General features: G+C 45.3%; 1 protein-coding gene across 3 annotated transcripts in view; it reads right to left on the bottom strand.

Moving 5' to 3' along the window:
- Positions 1–662: 662 nt before the first annotated feature.
- Positions 663–17417, bottom strand: part of osbpl5 (oxysterol binding protein-like 5) — a 51837-nt gene continuing 35082 nt past the window's right edge. For all 3 annotated transcript variants that reach the window (XM_088997274.1, XM_088997275.1, XM_088997273.1), the window contains 14 exons: positions 16116–16332; positions 15838–16022; positions 15677–15758; positions 8628–8726; positions 8366–8462; positions 7779–7877; positions 7516–7613; positions 7340–7429; positions 6628–6764; positions 6195–6374; positions 5976–6105; positions 5650–5764; positions 4227–4320; positions 663–2772 (listed from right to left, as the gene is read on the bottom strand). In XM_088997274.1, coding sequence (XP_088853400.1) covers positions 2637–2772; positions 4227–4320; positions 5650–5764; positions 5976–6105; positions 6195–6374; positions 6628–6764; positions 7340–7429; positions 7516–7613; positions 7779–7877; positions 8366–8462; positions 8628–8726; positions 15677–15758; positions 15838–16022; positions 16116–16332 — 1759 coding nt within the window. In that variant the 3' untranslated portion in view covers positions 663–2636. The remainder of the gene's footprint in view (positions 2773–4226; positions 4321–5649; positions 5765–5975; positions 6106–6194; positions 6375–6627; positions 6765–7339; positions 7430–7515; positions 7614–7778; positions 7878–8365; positions 8463–8627; positions 8727–15676; positions 15759–15837; positions 16023–16115; positions 16333–17417) is intronic.

The following is a 17417-nucleotide window of genomic DNA, read 5'->3' as shown; positions in this document are numbered from 1 at the left end:
AATGACTTTTTTTTCATAGGGTTTCAAATCCCTGTAAGATCCGTTCTAGTCCACCATGTTTTAGAACGTTTGGTCACAGATTTACTCTTCATTTCACATTGGAAAATAAAGTGAAATTAAAGACTTGAAGTGCAAAGAGACTTCAAGAGATTTTATGTTAATTTTTTCATGTAAGTACTTTGTCGAAATCAGCGATGGCCCCTTCACCCGAGCACAGAATTGTTGCTTTTCATTGCATGCTGTTCTAAATGAATTTTATAAGATCTGCTGAAATTATGGATAATATGCAAACTGTCTGGAGACCATTTCAGAGCTTTGTGATCAGGAATCAGGAAACGAGCCAAGCTAAAGAAATCCACTTGAATACAAATGGTATTTTGGAACTGTCTTTTAACTATTATATTTCTGTTACTGATGTAAATTCAAGTGAATATGAAGAAGGGAAAAAGGGTTCAAATTCGAGACAACCACGTAATCTAGAGAAAATGTAATACTAAAATCAATTACTGCCAGGCCTCCTGCATGATGTGGAGGCTTCTGGAAAGGTGAGGGGGTTGCGAGTGGTTTTCACCTGCTTGGCTTCTCCTCCCCCGGAGTGACAACATATAAAACTTCTGAGGCACAACATTTCAAAAGGCAAACATTAATAAAGAAAATAAGCATTGTAGTAGTTGAATTTTTTTTTACTGTAGTGCTACAGTGTGCAACAATTGTCAATGAAAAAAAGGTCATCATTCTGTATTATTTTTTTTTCAGTATAACAAAATTAGGTGGAATATACAGTCCCAGAAGGTGGTGATCGGATATAAAAACAGCTAAATAATGAAAACAACTTAAAATACACAAAATCATTCAGGGTCGACTTTAATAGCTAAAATTTGATCCCGTTGGTTGTATCAGTACTGGCACTGACTAGACTGAAATGTTACAAAGCGGGCACTGAACTGAAATGTTAGAAAATGGGTCACATACATGGCTTTGCTTTTTAGCATAACTCAATGGCTTTCTGACACGAAAAAGTACATCCATGAGAGGACAGCACGCAACACCGGGAGCAAGATTGTCAGCCTTGCTCTCTAAATTCTCCACTCCAAGATGAGTTACAAGGGGGTTAATCACACAATAAATACATTCTGATATATTTTCCCCCCCCTATACCTCACAGAGTGTAAAAACACTGCAGACAAATATGTACATATCTTCTAAAAGAACATATACAACAAATCAGTAAGTGTTTTTACATTTTCAAACATAACCTGAACAAGTTGCGGACCAAGACAAACATGAAGGCCATTTCAAAAACAATTGTTTTACGATAGTTTCTCTGAAGGCCAGCAAGCTTGGGCTTGGTGGGCTCGTGGCTCTGGCTCTTTGTGAGAAAACGTCACCTGTTAGCCAATTTCCATTATGAGTCACTTGACATAAAAAAATCTATGTCGTTGACCTTATTTATATTTGTGTGTAGCATGTTGCTAAAGTCATTTGCTATCAACTACTAGTAGTTAAAATACACAACAGATCAAATTTTGGTGATGATGGAGTCCTAAGAGTGTGAAGGTGTTTCAGGATGAGTGAAATGGTAACTTGGTTTAAGAAAAATCAGTCAAACAATTGACCTCGCGTTATGCTGTCCAGGAGTTGTAGGCAAAAATGATTCCATGAGCCAAAGCAACTCCACGTGCTGCATCCAGCACTAACCGAACAGAGCGCTACATCCCTTCCATGATGCCACTGTTGGCACACAAATATAAAGACACTTTTTATGGCTCTCGCTCTTGACCCACATGAACCTTCCTTCCTACAGTACATGTCACTCGAAACGCACGCACGCACACGCACACACACACACGCACACACACACGCGCACACACGCACACACACACACACACACACACACACACACACACACACACACACACACACACACACACACACACACACACACACACACACACAAGCACACAGTGATCCCCGTAAACAAGAACTCTGTCTTCTCGGATTATATATACTGTTTTGGTAAAAGTATGCTCATTTCAAGACGAGACAAAGCGGATGTGTGAATATAAAACAGAATTGCACTGTTGGAAGATGTTTTTTTTCCTTTTCTTTTTGGCTTTAGCGGTTAAGGCCCAAAATCTGGAGTGGAAGTTGCACAAAACATTGACGCAATGCTATACCTGCGCACATAGGGCCTTGCAGTTCATACATACAACTCACAAAAGTATTCACAAACAAACAGTATTGCAGAGCAAGTAGATAAAGACACTAAGGAATGGTGGTCTCTAATTTCTTACAAATCTTCATAGTACAACTCATCCTATTTTTTTTATTGAAAGACTGTGATTCCTTTCTGTCATCCCTTGTCTCCTGTCCAAAGTGCGTGGGTGCCGGTGCTCTTTCAGTTTTCACTACACGAAGGGGAATTCTTTCTATCTTAAGATGTCTGACGGGCGTTGGCTGTGTTTATTGCTATAATGTTCATGCTATTCCACTGCCTATAATAAAAAGAATGGGTTTAAGTCCCGCGCCCAACACATATCTGAGTTTGCGTCCCTCCCACCCTCCGCTGCTTTATTACTTTGTGCTTGTGGGGAGGATTAAATGCCAGGTCGGTGCAGGACGGAGATCTGAGGTTCTCAGGGGTAGATGTAGCGGAAGAGTAGATGTGAGAGGAGCACCAGACAGACAATCACACAGTGGCGACCCATCCATGAGACGCTGTCCTCTGCTGCCCTTTGTTGAGTGAGCTGACGAGTCAGTGCTGACAGGTTCCTACAAACAATACAATAAAATTCAATATTAATTTATATAGCACTTTAACAACACTGCAAGCTGCAAAAAAGCGCTTAACATGGACAGGTAGAATACACAGGAAATATGCAGTCACAAAGTTAGTACAAAGAACCAGGAAGTGAAACCAAGATCTAGTCGGAATCATGACGAAGACAGGCAAGAGGGGCAAACTCTTCTGATCAAACCGCTCGGGGGCTGACAATTTCAAATGTTACCATTTTCCGTAATTGCCAATCCTTACACGCATGTCTTGAGGTCAACACAGCTTTTCAACTACAGCCTATAATAACAATAACAATAACAATAACAATAACAATAACACTGATACTGATGATGATAATAATAATAATAATAATAATAATAATAATAATAATAATAATAATAATAATAATAATAATAATAATAATAATAATAATACAGAAAATGCAATTTTAAATAGGTGGGATTTGAAGGTGGGAAGAGAATCAATGTTACGAAGGAAGCGCCCTGAAGCTGGTGCTGTTTCTGAACACGTGTAGAGTGTTTCCTTGCCAAATCCCGATTGCTATGCAGTCATGCATTTTACTTCGGCCATCTTTGTCCTTCAATGAAAATCTTTGCCAATTCTATGATGTTGTGCTCGCTGAGACGCCTAAGTGCAGAGAAACAACCGCTTCCGTTGAGTGTTTGTATAACGTGTTTCCCAAGTCAGTCACGACAATCAAAAACAGGAAGATTTTGTAAACGCAACGTCGTAAGTGGAGAACTCAACCACATGCTTCTTTTCGACACCCAATTTTCGTCTTTTGTATATTTAATGGTCTGGATGGGTTGTGGCAATATGCTGTCTCACATAGGTCACACATCTAGTTAGAAAAAGACAAGGATGCCACCTTAGTATACACACGCACACAAGCACACACTACTTGCTCTGACAGCGTAAAACGAAATGTCATGAATCTCCTTCAGAATGTTTTCACTTGACTATAAAAAGCTGCGTGTGTATGTGTGTATTTTTTCATGGATTAGGTCAAAGAGTAGATCTGAGATATTTTATCTTAGTCAATATCCATTATTGTTGATGTATGTATTTTACCTGATCAGAGTGAAAAGTAAAGTGTTTTCCCTTAACACCATTCAAAATATTTGGGAGGAAAACACATTTTAAAGGAATTGGCCTACTGTGTCTAGATTGCAGGCTCATTATTGCATATAACTTGACAACAGTGAATTGCTGAGTCAAAGTGAGCAAAAATAAATAAACTAACAAAGTTATAAACAAACACATAAATAAATAAGTAAGTAAATATCAAAAGCACAAACATGGCAGTTTTTTCCCTCGCTATGTATGAGTTTTTTCCCAATCACAGATTGAGATATTAAAATCCGAATGTTTACCCCGTCTAATAACAGTCACTAAAACACTACTGATGTACTGATGTACGTTGTATCACCTCTGAATGTCTTGCTGCGTCTTCTGTATGGACGCGATGGAGGTCTGGAGAAGGGCCAAGTCGTTACTGCACCATGCACAGTGGTTTGAGAACTCTGAAAACATGGCAGTTACAAATGTTAAAAAACACTGTGGAGTCCCCGTGTCAAGCATATCAAACACAATACCCTCATTATGACATTTTTTGTCCCGAAACATTAAACCAAATGCAAACAGCTGACTGACTGCAGAGGTTTATTTTAACATCGTACTCAACCTGGCAGTGGGTGTGATGAGTTCAGATTTTTAGTATTACTCAGAATGAATTCAAGAACATGGGAGTTGCGCCGCAAATGGTGCAAGGGCCACAAAAATTGCAACCATAGCTGCCATCGGCTGTTAGCCTGAGAGTGAGTTTTCACTTTACTGAAGTGTGACTTTTTGCAGCAAAATAGGCACAAAACAGATACGTATATGTGCCATCATGTTTGATGACACAACTCAAACCCAATGGTGTATGTCAATGAACTAACGCACACGGTCCCAATTCTGCATTTTTTTACCCTTGCAACTGGCGCTCTCAAACACTATATGCACTTACACTGCTTATACACTTGAATGAGGATCATTGGGTGTAGTTTGATTCTTGCCATTGGGCCTCTGAGTGTGCCTTGTTGGGTGGTGTGACGATTACCTCAGTGCAAGCAATTTCAATTTTATGACCTAAACAGAATGTCGACAGCATCGTAAGATGCCTGAAGGAAGAAAGAAATACAGCTACACAGTCAGATATTCTATGAGATACTGATCTGATTTTGAAAAATAATCAGGTTAAAAACACTCTTAAGAATGCTGATTTGACATTATATTTTACCTTTATCTCTTGCTACTATTTTTTGTTCTTGTTGACTGAACTAATAAACCAAACATGATTTTAAAACTAGCTTTTTTCTGTCTTATAAAGGTGTAGCCGAATTATATAACATGGGATGGGTACATTTGAGGGGTGAACCTAGCACCTGATCTGAGCTGCCTTTGTAACTAAAAAGTCATTTGTTTTATCACACCACCAACAGTTAGGATTTCATTAAACGAAACACATCATTTTGCTCAACGTACTCTGAATACACGCAGGATCACATCCTTTGCTGAGGTGAATGTATTAGATTGTGCATTTGCTGTTGCTTTGGTGTCTCATCTCATAGTCAACGTTTACCTCATGTACGCATTTGTTAGCTCACAGACAACGCGAATGATCAATCGTCACAGATAGCCAACACCGTTTTGCATCCTGCCATTGATGGCCCATTCTTTCAAATCATATCCAAGCGCTACTTTTTACTGCGGTGTGTTCAGGTGTGTATTTTGAACTAGATTAAGAAAAATAATATTGGGCAAGATATCCCTCGACCACCACATAACTCTGTTTCCCAACAAAGCCTCACCCTCATTATCAGACGACTTGTGTGTTGGTTCTGGGGTGCTGCTGCTGCTCTCAGTGTTCTGGCTGCAGCTGGATGGCTGACTGCTGGCCTTCCTGCGTGTTCCATTCACCTTAGACTAGACAACAAAACAAAATAAAACAAAAAATATTTGTTTCAGTCAATTGCCAAATGACATTACATCGTACACAAGTAATGTAATCGGATAATCTCTGTCTCTTGTAACACTGGTCAATTTCACTCCTGTATGTTAAGGTTGATCATCAAAAGCTCTAAAATAATGTTGATATGATAATGAGCTGCTGCACATATAAAGGAGGGTGACTCACCTTGCGTTGGCTGGACCAGCTGTTGCTGTAAGAGAGGCCATTGTGCCGTTTTTGTGTTTTCTCCAGTGTTTGAATCACTCCATCTCTCTCAAATTGAACTAGACAACGCTCAGGCTGCCATGGCTCGGCTCTAAATCCAAACATGATCAGACCGGTTATTGAACAGGTCAGCTATCACCTAAAAATGAAGGGACGTGTCTGTGTTTTGAGTGTGCGTACTCCACATGTTTGTAAGTCCACTCTGAAGTCACTGGGTCCTGATAAAAAAGTTGTGGGGTCCAGGGCTTGTCTGCCCTCTCCCTCGACTCTTTGCGCTGTGCTTCTTCCAGCACAAACTTCTCCTGTGTGGCTTGCAACTGGTCACGCTCTATGATTGCTCTGGTCACATGCTGCCACAACCTGTTCAGGAAGAAAAACAGACCGTAAACTACTGACAAAACAATACAGAAATATAAATGCTGACAAATGCATGTGTTTTTTCCCCCCATTCACTGCTGAGGTTTTATCCGTCACCTAGCACAAATGAGATAATATAGGAATTTATGACAGTTCTTTGAAACTAAATTCACAAGAATAATAAACAAAATATGGCGAAGAAAAAAAAAAGTCATATTACAATCCTCTGAGATCCACTGGAGAACATGTGATTTACCTTTCAGACTCATACTCTCCCTGCTGGTCAAAGTGGACCACCTGTCTCTTGAGACGACTGCTACGGACATCTGGGCTCGGATTCCACAATGTTGTTTGCTGCCCAGAACGCTTCTCATGAATAAAAACCTCACTGTCCTGATGACAAAAAGTCAAACAAATTGCAATGAAAGGCAGGAATTCAATAAATGATTAAAGAGTAAAATTAAGATGACAACTTTTTGATTTGACTATATTTCAAGGAGGAGATGGGCAAGATCCCCTCACATTTTAGGAGGACAATAGAAATCCTTTTCACATGAATGGACGCTATTTTTCAGCAAACACATGTAACCTAGGGGCCACCAACCGTTTTGAGACTGAGAAATGCTTCCCGCCAAGGTGTGAAGAGCTACCAGTTTGAAAAACACGACTGAAAAAAACACATTTGAACACACATTGTGGAACAGAAAATGGATTGATGGATGGACATTGATTTCATTGCTGATTGCTCATTGCAATTTTTAGAACATGCCCCAGGAGGACTCATTTGATCCTTTGGGGAAATCTGGTGCCCACAGACATCATGTCAGTGACCGTTGGTTTGACCTAAGTACCTTTTCTAGTTCTCAGTGATATTTCAAAATCAAAAAAAAAAAAAAACAATGAATCCCTCTTGTAGCCAAAGATTTGTAAAACAACACCAGCAAAGTGGAAAAAGAAAGGTTTTGTACCCAATGTCCATCGATGGTGGCAGCAAGCTCGTCCCCCACAAAGATCTTGCCACTGATCTGATTCACGGAGCAGGGGCCTCCCAGGAAGGGCTTCAGTGAGCAAAATCAAAACATTTCCTCTTGGAATTGATGCAGATTGTAAAACTCGAATTGAACAGCAGATGTCGACAGTGTACCTTTAACTTGAACTCCAGCTCAGTGAAACATTTGTTTTTCTCACACTCAATGGTGACCTTTCCACCTAGCTCGAGTGTCATAGTGCCATACAGGATACCTTTTGTTGAGGACAGACATTTGTGTTACCACTTTATCTCAGAAAGTGCACGTTGAAAGCTTTGAATGTAATCCCTGTTTTTTTTTACAGGAAGTGTGTCATAGCCTTTCCAATTTATGCAGCTCCACATGTTGCACCAAAGTGAAATAGCTAAGTAGCAGTTACCTTTGCAATGAGCATAGGGCATCGTGATAACATACTCCTCCTCCCTGCTCAAGAAAAGCAGTCTGGCTCTGCCATCCAGGATAGCAGAGAGAGAGTTACCTACACAACAGAGCGGCAGAGTAGAACTTATAAGAACTCACAATGGCAATTTTTTTGTTTTTGTTTTTTTGACTTCAAGACGGCGCCGCGAGAGTGGCTGCCTTTCCAGCAGCTCCTGTATTTTGTTTTACTACTTTCATTTCTTTCATAACTTTGCTGCTGTGAAATGGAAATTTCTCCACTGCAAGACTCATAAAGGCAAATCCAATCCAATTAAGATGACTTTAATTTTATAAAAATTGCCAATTTTAAATGTTCAGTAGGTTTAAATGGTCCCGAACAACAATTTAATATAGTAAACACAGTAATGCCTTGTGGAAAAATGAAATGAAAGAGTTTTGTTTTTAAACAAATAAATGGTAATGAACCAAGTTTTCAAAATAAAAGAGAGAATGGGATGAAAAGAAGCTGGTGTTTTAATTTGTTTGTCATGTATGACTCTCAATCACTCAAGTGGAAAAGAACAATAAGTTTGATATAAAACATACCATAGAATTTGGACTTTGCCAAGATGCTTCCACTGATGGAAAAACCATCCTTCCTATTGCAGACATAAAAGGCAGAAATGGGTGGATGGTGCGAAATCTGGAAAAAGAAATATTGTGACATTGACAAGATGAGCTGGAGAGTAAAAATGGGACTGGAAAGACTATCTGACAGGCATCTGTTTCAAACTTGAATGTGTTTCTGATTCGTGGGTTTGCAGAGTTTGAATTTGTGTAGCCAGATTTATGGGTACGATGTTTTCACCTGTTCAGCTATGTAGAAAGTGCAGCCTTCACTTTGGGGATGAGGCCAACAGCAACGAAAGGTTTCCCCCAATATTGGGTTGTAAGGCTTCTTTAGACCCTGGAAAAGTCAAAGATGCAATCACCAATATGTCAGTGAATTGACAAATAAATGTTTATGATGAACTTATTTTCTAAATGCTCAAGCGCTCTTTACCTTCTGTCAGGAAATTAGTTTTCAAAAACACTAGACATAGCCTGACACACGTGCCGTTTCACCTGATTGAAATTTGCTTAGGTGGGTTGTTTTCGTTGGCAAAGTCACTACTGGAGTTGGATTGTGATGTCACTTCGTCTTCTTTTCCTTTTTTGCTTTTCCCTTCAAGGGGTCGCCACAGTGAATCAGCGTCCTCCATCTTCAGAGGTTTGATTCGCAAGTTTGTTTTGGCCAAGCCTTTGTCTGTCTTCATTCATGTTTCTAGAAAATATTGGGCCACTATGCCGTTAAAGGTAAGAATAAAATGTGGAATATTGAATAATAATAATAATAATAATAATAATAATGAGTTAGTCTTTCATGATCCAGTGGAATAATGTTTTTTTGTCTTCAGTACATATAGGAGAAACAAAGGCCATTTTAATTTGAATGCCCAATTATAAAATGGAATTTTCAGGACAGTTTAAAACAAAAACACTCAATCGATCCAGCCCCCGTGTGACTGAATTAAAATGAATGACAACGTTAATTGTTTGAATTTCAGATATTAAAAAAAAATGTTGCTTTATTAAACCTTCAAGGAAAAAATAAGATAAACCAGCATGTGATGGTCCAATAATTTCTAGATGAGTGTATATGTCTGAGTGAAAATTGCTTTGCATTTGCGGCCTGGTTATGAAAGAAACACTTAATTTCGGGTGGCCTTAAAGGACAACCAACACCATTTTTTGTTTCCTAACTGACATCAGAAAAACGTTTTATAGCATCTAAAATACCCAAAACACGCAGGCTGATATTTTTAGTCACATGCAAAACACCAATAAAAATGAGTTAGTGTCCCAAAACTACTTCAAAATGACCTCTGAGATGCAGAGTTTCAGAAGGTCCCGCCCCCTTGTTTGTGACGTCACGCCAGGACGTCGTGCCTTGCTCTAGAATCAAAACAATGGCTTAGGATGCTTTCTTGTTACTCATCCAGTTAAGACTATGATTCAAATAGTTCTGAAGAGGAAAGCATAAATGTTTGCAATCAATTAAAGAAGTCCTCCCGTATCAATTCAAGCCGTCAGGACTCCAATGTAGCATCCCAGAAAATGCACAAGATGGCACCCAAGCTCCATTGGAAATGTGATGGGCTCATTTTGTCTGGAAAGTGAGGCAGTGACATATGTAAAGTGAGGTAGTGACATATGTAAAGTGAGGAAGTGACGTACATAAAGTGACGTAATGTCGTAATTGCAAAAACAAACAACTAGAAAGGGTTGAAGTGAGGTCTTGTCTAATGAGAAATAACAAAAAAATAGAGTTCAGGATGATCGTACAGCATGTAGCGTGTACTCAGAGTTCGGTGAGTGTGGCAGTGGGAAGGGGCAGGCTGGGCAGGGCTGGGAGGGAGTTGAGTCTCCGGACTGGGTGTCACAACCTATTTGGCGGCAGGTGCGAGCCCCTCCCCTACCCGATGGCAGCAGGCTGAAGAGGCTGTGGGAGGGGTGGGTGGGATCGCCAGCGATCCGGATGGCTCTGCGGGTGAGGCGGGTGTTGTAGATGTCCTGAAGGGGGGGGAGAGAGACACCGATGATCTTCTCAGCTGTCCTCACGATGCGCTGCAGAGTCTTACGGCAGGACACGGTGCAGGCGCCGTACCACACAGTGATACAGCTGGTCAGGATGCTCTCTATGGTACCGCGGTAGAAGGAGGTCATGCTCTCCGGGCTCACTCACCTGATTCCAATCCCATTGATTGTGCCTTCTGGCTATATAAGTCACCCGTTCCCACTCGGTCCTCGCCGGTGTAGTCTCTCTCGCTACCCCGACGGCCCCTTCCCCCCCCCCGTAGTAGTCGCGAGCTCTCCCTACCGCACCCCTCACGCTATGCAGGCGAACCCGGGCGCTGTGCTCAATTCCTGATGCAGTGCTCGCTGGTTTTTGAACAACAACCCTCCGCCTTCGTTAGCGATGAGGCTAAGGTGGCTTTCATCAGCAGCCTGCTCACGGGCCAGGCCAAGTCCTGGGTGTTGGCCGTCCGGGAGTCCCAGCCCGAACTATGCACTTCCTACCCGGACTTTGTGGCCGAGCTTCGCCAAGTGTTCCACCGCCCGGTCACGGAGTGCAAGGCTGAGGGACTCCTCCATGACTGCGTACAAGGAATATGTTCGGCCGGTGAGTATTCCATCGCCTTCCGCATCCTGGCTGCCCTGAGTGGCTACAACGATCCAGCGCTGTGAGGAGTGTTTCGTCGCGGACTGAGCGCCGCTCTCAAGGACGAGTTGACCACCCGCGATGCAGGCACCACCCTCAGCGAGATGATCGATGTAGTCATCTGCCTGGACCAATCGCCTCCTGGAGTGGCAGCGGGAGCAAGGCACTTAGCGGTCCAGCAAACCTGGAAGCAAGCAGCGGACGACCACACCCGGCGGCGACGAGCAAGCGCGACGCCAGGAGGGGTTCCAGAGCCGATGCAGGTGGGGAGCGGGAGCGATCATGCCAACCCCGGGGGTCGTCGTACTCAAGGGCCCCCGCCTAAGACCTACAGCACCCGTAAGTTCCCGGCTAAACGGCGACCGCGGTAGCCGTCGGAGGCGTCGAGGAAGGCGCCCGTCACACGGTTGGAGTTGGACGGCGAATTATTTGGCCCGTCCAACGCCCAAGCTATACGGGCGTTAGTGGATCCGGGGGCGGACGGGTGCTTTATTGACCCCCAACAGGCAGTGACATTGGGTTGCGGCATCGAGGAACTTAAAATCCACAAGGAGATTCTCGAACTTGACGGCCGACTTTTAGCCAGGGTCATGCGAATCACCGCACCACTCAAACGCCGGCTGTCGGGCAACCATGTCGAACACCGCCGGTTTTTACTCATGCCCTCCCGCAACGTACCACTCGTGCTGGACCTTCCCTGGCTCAGCACCCATGACCCTTCCATATCGTGGGAGGGCCCCACCAATCAGGGTTGGAGCCCCTACTACTACGCTAACTGTCTGGGGTCGGCTACGGCAGGGCGAGATCCGTCCCGTGGCGGCTTACCTAAAGAGATCTGTCTCGAGGGCGTGCCGCGTTATCACGATCTGCGGCGTTGTTATCACGATCTGTGGGAGGCATTCAGCAAAGACAACGCGCAATCCCTGCCACCCCACCGACCGTATGACTGCACCATAGATCTGCAGCCAGCGGCTCAACTACCGGACTCCCGACTCTACCACATCTCACACCCGGAACAAGAAGCCCTGCGCACATACATTGACTCTTCCCTCGCGGCGGACTCATCCGAACTTCGCGTTCTCCGTGGGGTTCTTCTTTATTGAAAAGAAAGCTAAGTCCCTGCGTCGGGGTCTGAACGACATCACCATCTGCAACAAATACCCTCTACCCCTCATGGATTCAGCCTTCGCGCCCCTCCAATCGGCCACCATATTCACTAAGCTGGATTTGCGTAGCGCATACCATCTGGTTCGCATCAGAGAGCGGGACAAGTGGAAGACTGCATTCAAAACGCCCTTGGGGCATTTTGAATACCTGGTGATGCCGTTCGGATTCACAACGCGCCCACCGTGTTTCAAAGCCTCATCAATGATGTGCTCAGGGACTCAACGTATTTGTCTTTGTGTATTTGGACGACATCCTTATCTTCTCTAAATCCGCAGAAAAACACCATCAGCATGTCCCATGGGTCCTGGCGCGGCTCCTGCAAGACCGGCTCTACGTGAAGGCAGAGAAGTGCAAGTTCCACGTCCGCTCTTTGTCTTTTCTAGGGTTCGTTGTGGAGCAGGGGCAAATCCGGGCCGATCCCGCCAAGACCAAAGCGGTGGTAGAATGGCCAACCCCCAAGACGCGCAAACAACTCCAGTGATTTTTGGGGTTTGCCAACTTCTACCGCCGCTTCATCCGCGGTTATTATCAGAAGGCACTTCCCCTAACCAATCTCACCTCCACCCGACGCGGGGGGGGGGCGTTTAACCGCCTCCGCGCGTGCCTTCACTAACCCTCCAGTCTTACGCCACCCCGACCCAGACCACGCGTTCGCAGTAGAGGTCGACGCATCGGAGTCCGGGGTGGGGGCGGTATTATCCCAGCGCTCCTCAGCCGACCAGAAGCTCCACCCATGTGCCTTCTCCTCCCGCCGCCTCAGCCCTGCGGAAGCAACTATGATGTGGGGAAACGGGAACTGCTGGCGGTCAACCTGGTGCTGCAGGAGTGGAGACACTGGCTCGAAGGGGCCAAACACCCCTTCACCGATCATAAGAACTGTCACATCTCGTTGCCATCCTGGGCGCGCCTGTCACCTCCTCCGCCAATCCTGGAAGACGGCCCCTCCAATCATCATTCACCTGGGTTCCCACAGCTGATTGTCATTCACTGATTGTGCCTTCTGTCTATATCTGCCTATCGCTCACTACCGTTCTCCGTCGGAGTATTTTTGGATGTCGCCGTCACCACTACCGTGTTACCAGGTCTGCCATTGTTCAGTTCCTCCACTCTTCCCTGTTTGTTATTTTTGATGCATGTTTCAGTAAAGACTCTTGCTCCTTCCAAGCCTGTCACGTCGTGTATTTCGGGTCCTTCCCCTTCGCCAAACCCCGTCGCTCGAGGCCTGCCTTTTTTGCACTCGAGCGTCGTCACAAGAACCTGGCCGCCATTTGGTCCGCCAAGAGACTTAATTCGCGCCAGGCCCGGTGGGCACTGTTCCTGACCCGCTTCAACTTCACTCTCACCTACTGCCCAGGTTCGCAGAACACCAAGCCGGACGCCCTATCACGCATTCACGAGCTGGCAGAGAAGGAGGAGGTCATCGCCAACATCCTGCCGGCGCAACACATCCTGGGCGCCCTTAGGTGGGAGGTGGAGAAGAAGGTTCAGGAGGCCCAAGGAGGTAAGGTGGTTCCCAAGGGTTGCCCGGTCCTATTCGTTCCTTGTCACCCTGGGGTCAACAGGACGATCCACCTCATCGCCCAGCGGTTCTGGTGGCCAGACTACAGGAGGGACGTCACAGACTACGTGAAGGCATGCCCTGCCTGTGCCCGTGGGAAGGTCTCCCATCAACCCCCGGCGGGACTTCTCCAGCCACTACCAGTGCCCTCCCAACCCTGGTCCCATATCTCCCTGGACTTCATCACGGGCCTCCCCCTTTCCCAAGTCGGCCCACTCCATTCCATTAACCAGGTTGCCGTCCGCCATCGAGACGGCCCAACTCCTGGTTAACCACGTCCATCGTGTCGGACCGGGGACCGCAGTTCGTGTCCAAGGTATGGAAACGTTTCTGTCGGTCCATAGAGGCGTCAGTGAGCTTGTCGTCTGGCTACCACCCTCAATCCAACGGCCAGACGGAGCGCAAGGACCAGGATCTGGAATCGGCTCTACGGTGCGTGTGCCTCTATCAGCCAGCGTTGTGGGCCCGCCACTTGCCGTGGGTGGAATACGCGCACAACACCCTGATCTCCTCAGCCACAGGTCGGTCCCCATTCATGTCCGCCTGTGGTTATCAGCCGCAGCTGTTCCGCACCCGGGAGGGCCAGGTGGAGGTCCCGTCTATCCTATACCACCTCAGACGGGCCCATCGTGTGTGGAAGGAGACCAGAGCCGCCTTGTCGTGCACGATGTCCTGGAAAGAACGCATCACGGATCGTCGTCGCCGCCAGGCACCGGTTTACCAGGTCGGGCAGGAGGTGTGGCTGTCCACGAGGGATCTCCGGTTGGCCGGGACATCGGCCAAACTGGGCCCACAGTTCACGGGTCCCTTTCCCATCGAGGCCGTCCTCAGCCCGTTCTCGGTTAGGCTCCGGCTGCATCCCACGATGAAGGTCCACGTATCCCACCTCAAGCCGGTGGAAACCAGACCCCTAGCTCCGACACCCGCCCCCCTCCCCGGATGGTGGACGGCGACCCAGTCTACACGGTGCGGGAGATACTGGACTCTCGGCGCAGGGGATTGCAATAACTGGTCGACTGGGAGGGCTACGGGCCGGAAGAATGTCAGTGGGTCCCCCGCTCCTGGATCCTCGACCCATCACTCACCCGAGCGTTCCACTCGGCTCACCCCTCCAAACCAGGTGGGCCGCCAGGGGGCGTCCGTTGAGGGGGGAGGGGGGGCACTGTCACATCCTAATTGGCGTCAGGTGTGCACCCCTCCCCTACCTGCTCTCCGGGCTCACTCACCTGATTCCAATCCCATTGATTGTGCCTTCTGGCTATATAAGAAGCATGCTATATAAACCACCCGTTCCCGCTCGGTCCTCGCCGGTGTATTCTCTCTTGTTACCCTGTCACCCAACAGTACGCAGGTTTTTCCCGCTCGTCTATTCGGATGCCCTACCTTATGTTTTGCCCTGCGTGTCTCAGTAAAAACCTTTCTTGAACTTATTGTCTCCATCGTGTATTTCGGATCCTACCCCTTCCTTTTTTTTCTTCGTCCATCGAGTTCTGTCGCCACTCCTCGAGCGGACGTGACACTGGGAATTTGTGTCAACTAGTATCGAATAGTAGTCTTGGTGCAACACACGATTCACCATCGCGTTATTCATGTCTTAGTTCTAATTTCGCCATCAACACGGCTCAACACGTTTTCAGACCAAACAAAGTACCCAAAATGCATTGTGTGTCGCTTTCTTGGTCAGGGGCGTTGCAGACGTGACGTCACGTCAGGCATCGTCATCAACTCGAAAACTAGACTTCCTGAATGTTCAGCGTGAGTCTTAAAACGTAAAATATAGCTACATGCAGTGGAATTTTTGTAAAATACGCTCATTAGAAGTCATTTGAAGTGATTTTACAAATTATGGACACAACTTGTCCAGGGCGTCGGTTGTCCTTTAAACTATGGTCAATGGGGTACAAATTTACTGATCAATAATTTATCTTACCTTTGGCTTCTTGTAAAAGCCAGACAAGTACCATCTGACTACCTGCTTCATACGTCCATATGAACTGTCCTCCAGTGCAGCTCTAAAGGAGTTTGTAATCATTAAAAAAGTGAAAACAATGTTAATCGGACTTGATGTTACTGCTGTATGGCAATACTGACTGAGAGAGCAAATCAGCATGATAGTAGTAGTCCGATAGCTTGTCCAGGAAGGAACGAGGCTCCAAGATGAATGTGGGCAGCACCACCTTTGAGAGGTCCATGCCCGGTCGCAGCTGCTTCAAAATACCCCAGATCAAACCCTTATTTTCCTCTGAAACAGTCTCAACTTGTGACGCCTCCCCAGCCTGAGACACAGAACACAAGCAAGATACAGCTGCAAGTTTCTGAAAAAAAATTGTGAAGCAGATAAGAGATAACAAGTTTCCGTGGGATCTCACCTCTGCCATCTCTTCTGTGCCCTGGTCAACATAAACTGTGCCCTGTGGCATAGGAGACATCCCTTCATCTGATTGGTCCAGATCACTCTCCTCTGTCAACCTTCCTCCATTATCAATGGCAGAAGCGTCCCAGTCATCGTGACCATCACGCTCTGATTTGTCCGAAAATCTATCATGGTCCATGTGGTGATTGCCCAGCAGCAGAGACTCATTCAAGCTCATAAAAACAGAGATAAAACATTAAGATTAAGGTGATGCATCAAATAAAACTATTTAAGCACTCACACATTTTAACCTGTCACTTAAACATTTTCAGACTATTTCAGTGATTGTTGGCAAATAATCTTTGTTGTGGATATTACTAAACACAATGATAATTCAGGCACTCACACGTTTTAACTTTTTACTAAAATTGTTAACTAGAGATTTAATTGATGGGTTACTTTGATATTAGCTGTGTGTGGGGAAAACTCATTTCTGCTGCATATATCTGCAATTGTGCTCTTTCAGTCAAAATATACAGCTCTTGACCCTATATGGATAAAAGGGGCACAATCTCTTGCATCCTCCAGGAATAGATCTGGTCCTTTTTTCCAGGACCAAAAAAAAAAAAAAAAAAATCATAATAATTCTCATAAATAAAACCCTCCTCCCATTGACAGACTTTTCCCGGGAGGCTGAGAAGTGCGATCCAACCCACCCGTATATGGAACACATGCTTTCAGTATTACTTCGGCTCACATTAAATTATCATTATAAATTCATTTTACATTTTACAGTGGGTTTCGTTTAAGTGGGTGCGTTAGCGATTCCTTTACCCCACGGCCCTTCCCTCAGAGTCACTAGATTGAACTGGTTAGCCTTTAACATGTTAAGTTAAAATTCAACGACACCCTTCTTGAAATTACTGTATTTTCCGGTGCACAAGGTGCGCTGGAGTATAAACCGCATACCCAATGAATGGTTTAAAACATTTTTTCCAGATATAAGACGCACCGTAGTATAAGGCACACACCCAATGAATGGTGTATTTTCAAACTTTTTCCATATTTAATACACATATTTAAAGGCGCGCTTTCAATGAATGGAAAAAGTTTTCCAAATATAATATATAAAAAATATACAAAAGTTTTCTAAATATAAGGCACACCACATTATAAGGCGCTACAGTAGACGCTGGGGTTATGCACTACTTCTTATATGGTGGGGGTGGGTGAGTCGGTGCCTGCTGACTGGAATTGTGAGGCCTGTTACAGCTCAATATTACTTCACATATAAGGCGCACCTGCGTATAAGGAGCAG

The sequence above is a fragment of the Hippocampus bargibanti genome, linkage group LG05, assembly GCF_051943395.1.
Source record: "Hippocampus bargibanti isolate YZ-2025 linkage group LG05, ASM5194339v1, whole genome shotgun sequence".
Lineage (NCBI taxonomy): Eukaryota > Metazoa > Chordata > Actinopteri > Syngnathiformes > Syngnathidae > Hippocampus > Hippocampus bargibanti.
The sequence above is the reverse complement of the archived record's forward strand: the minus strand, read 5'-3'. Positions and strand labels throughout refer to the sequence as shown.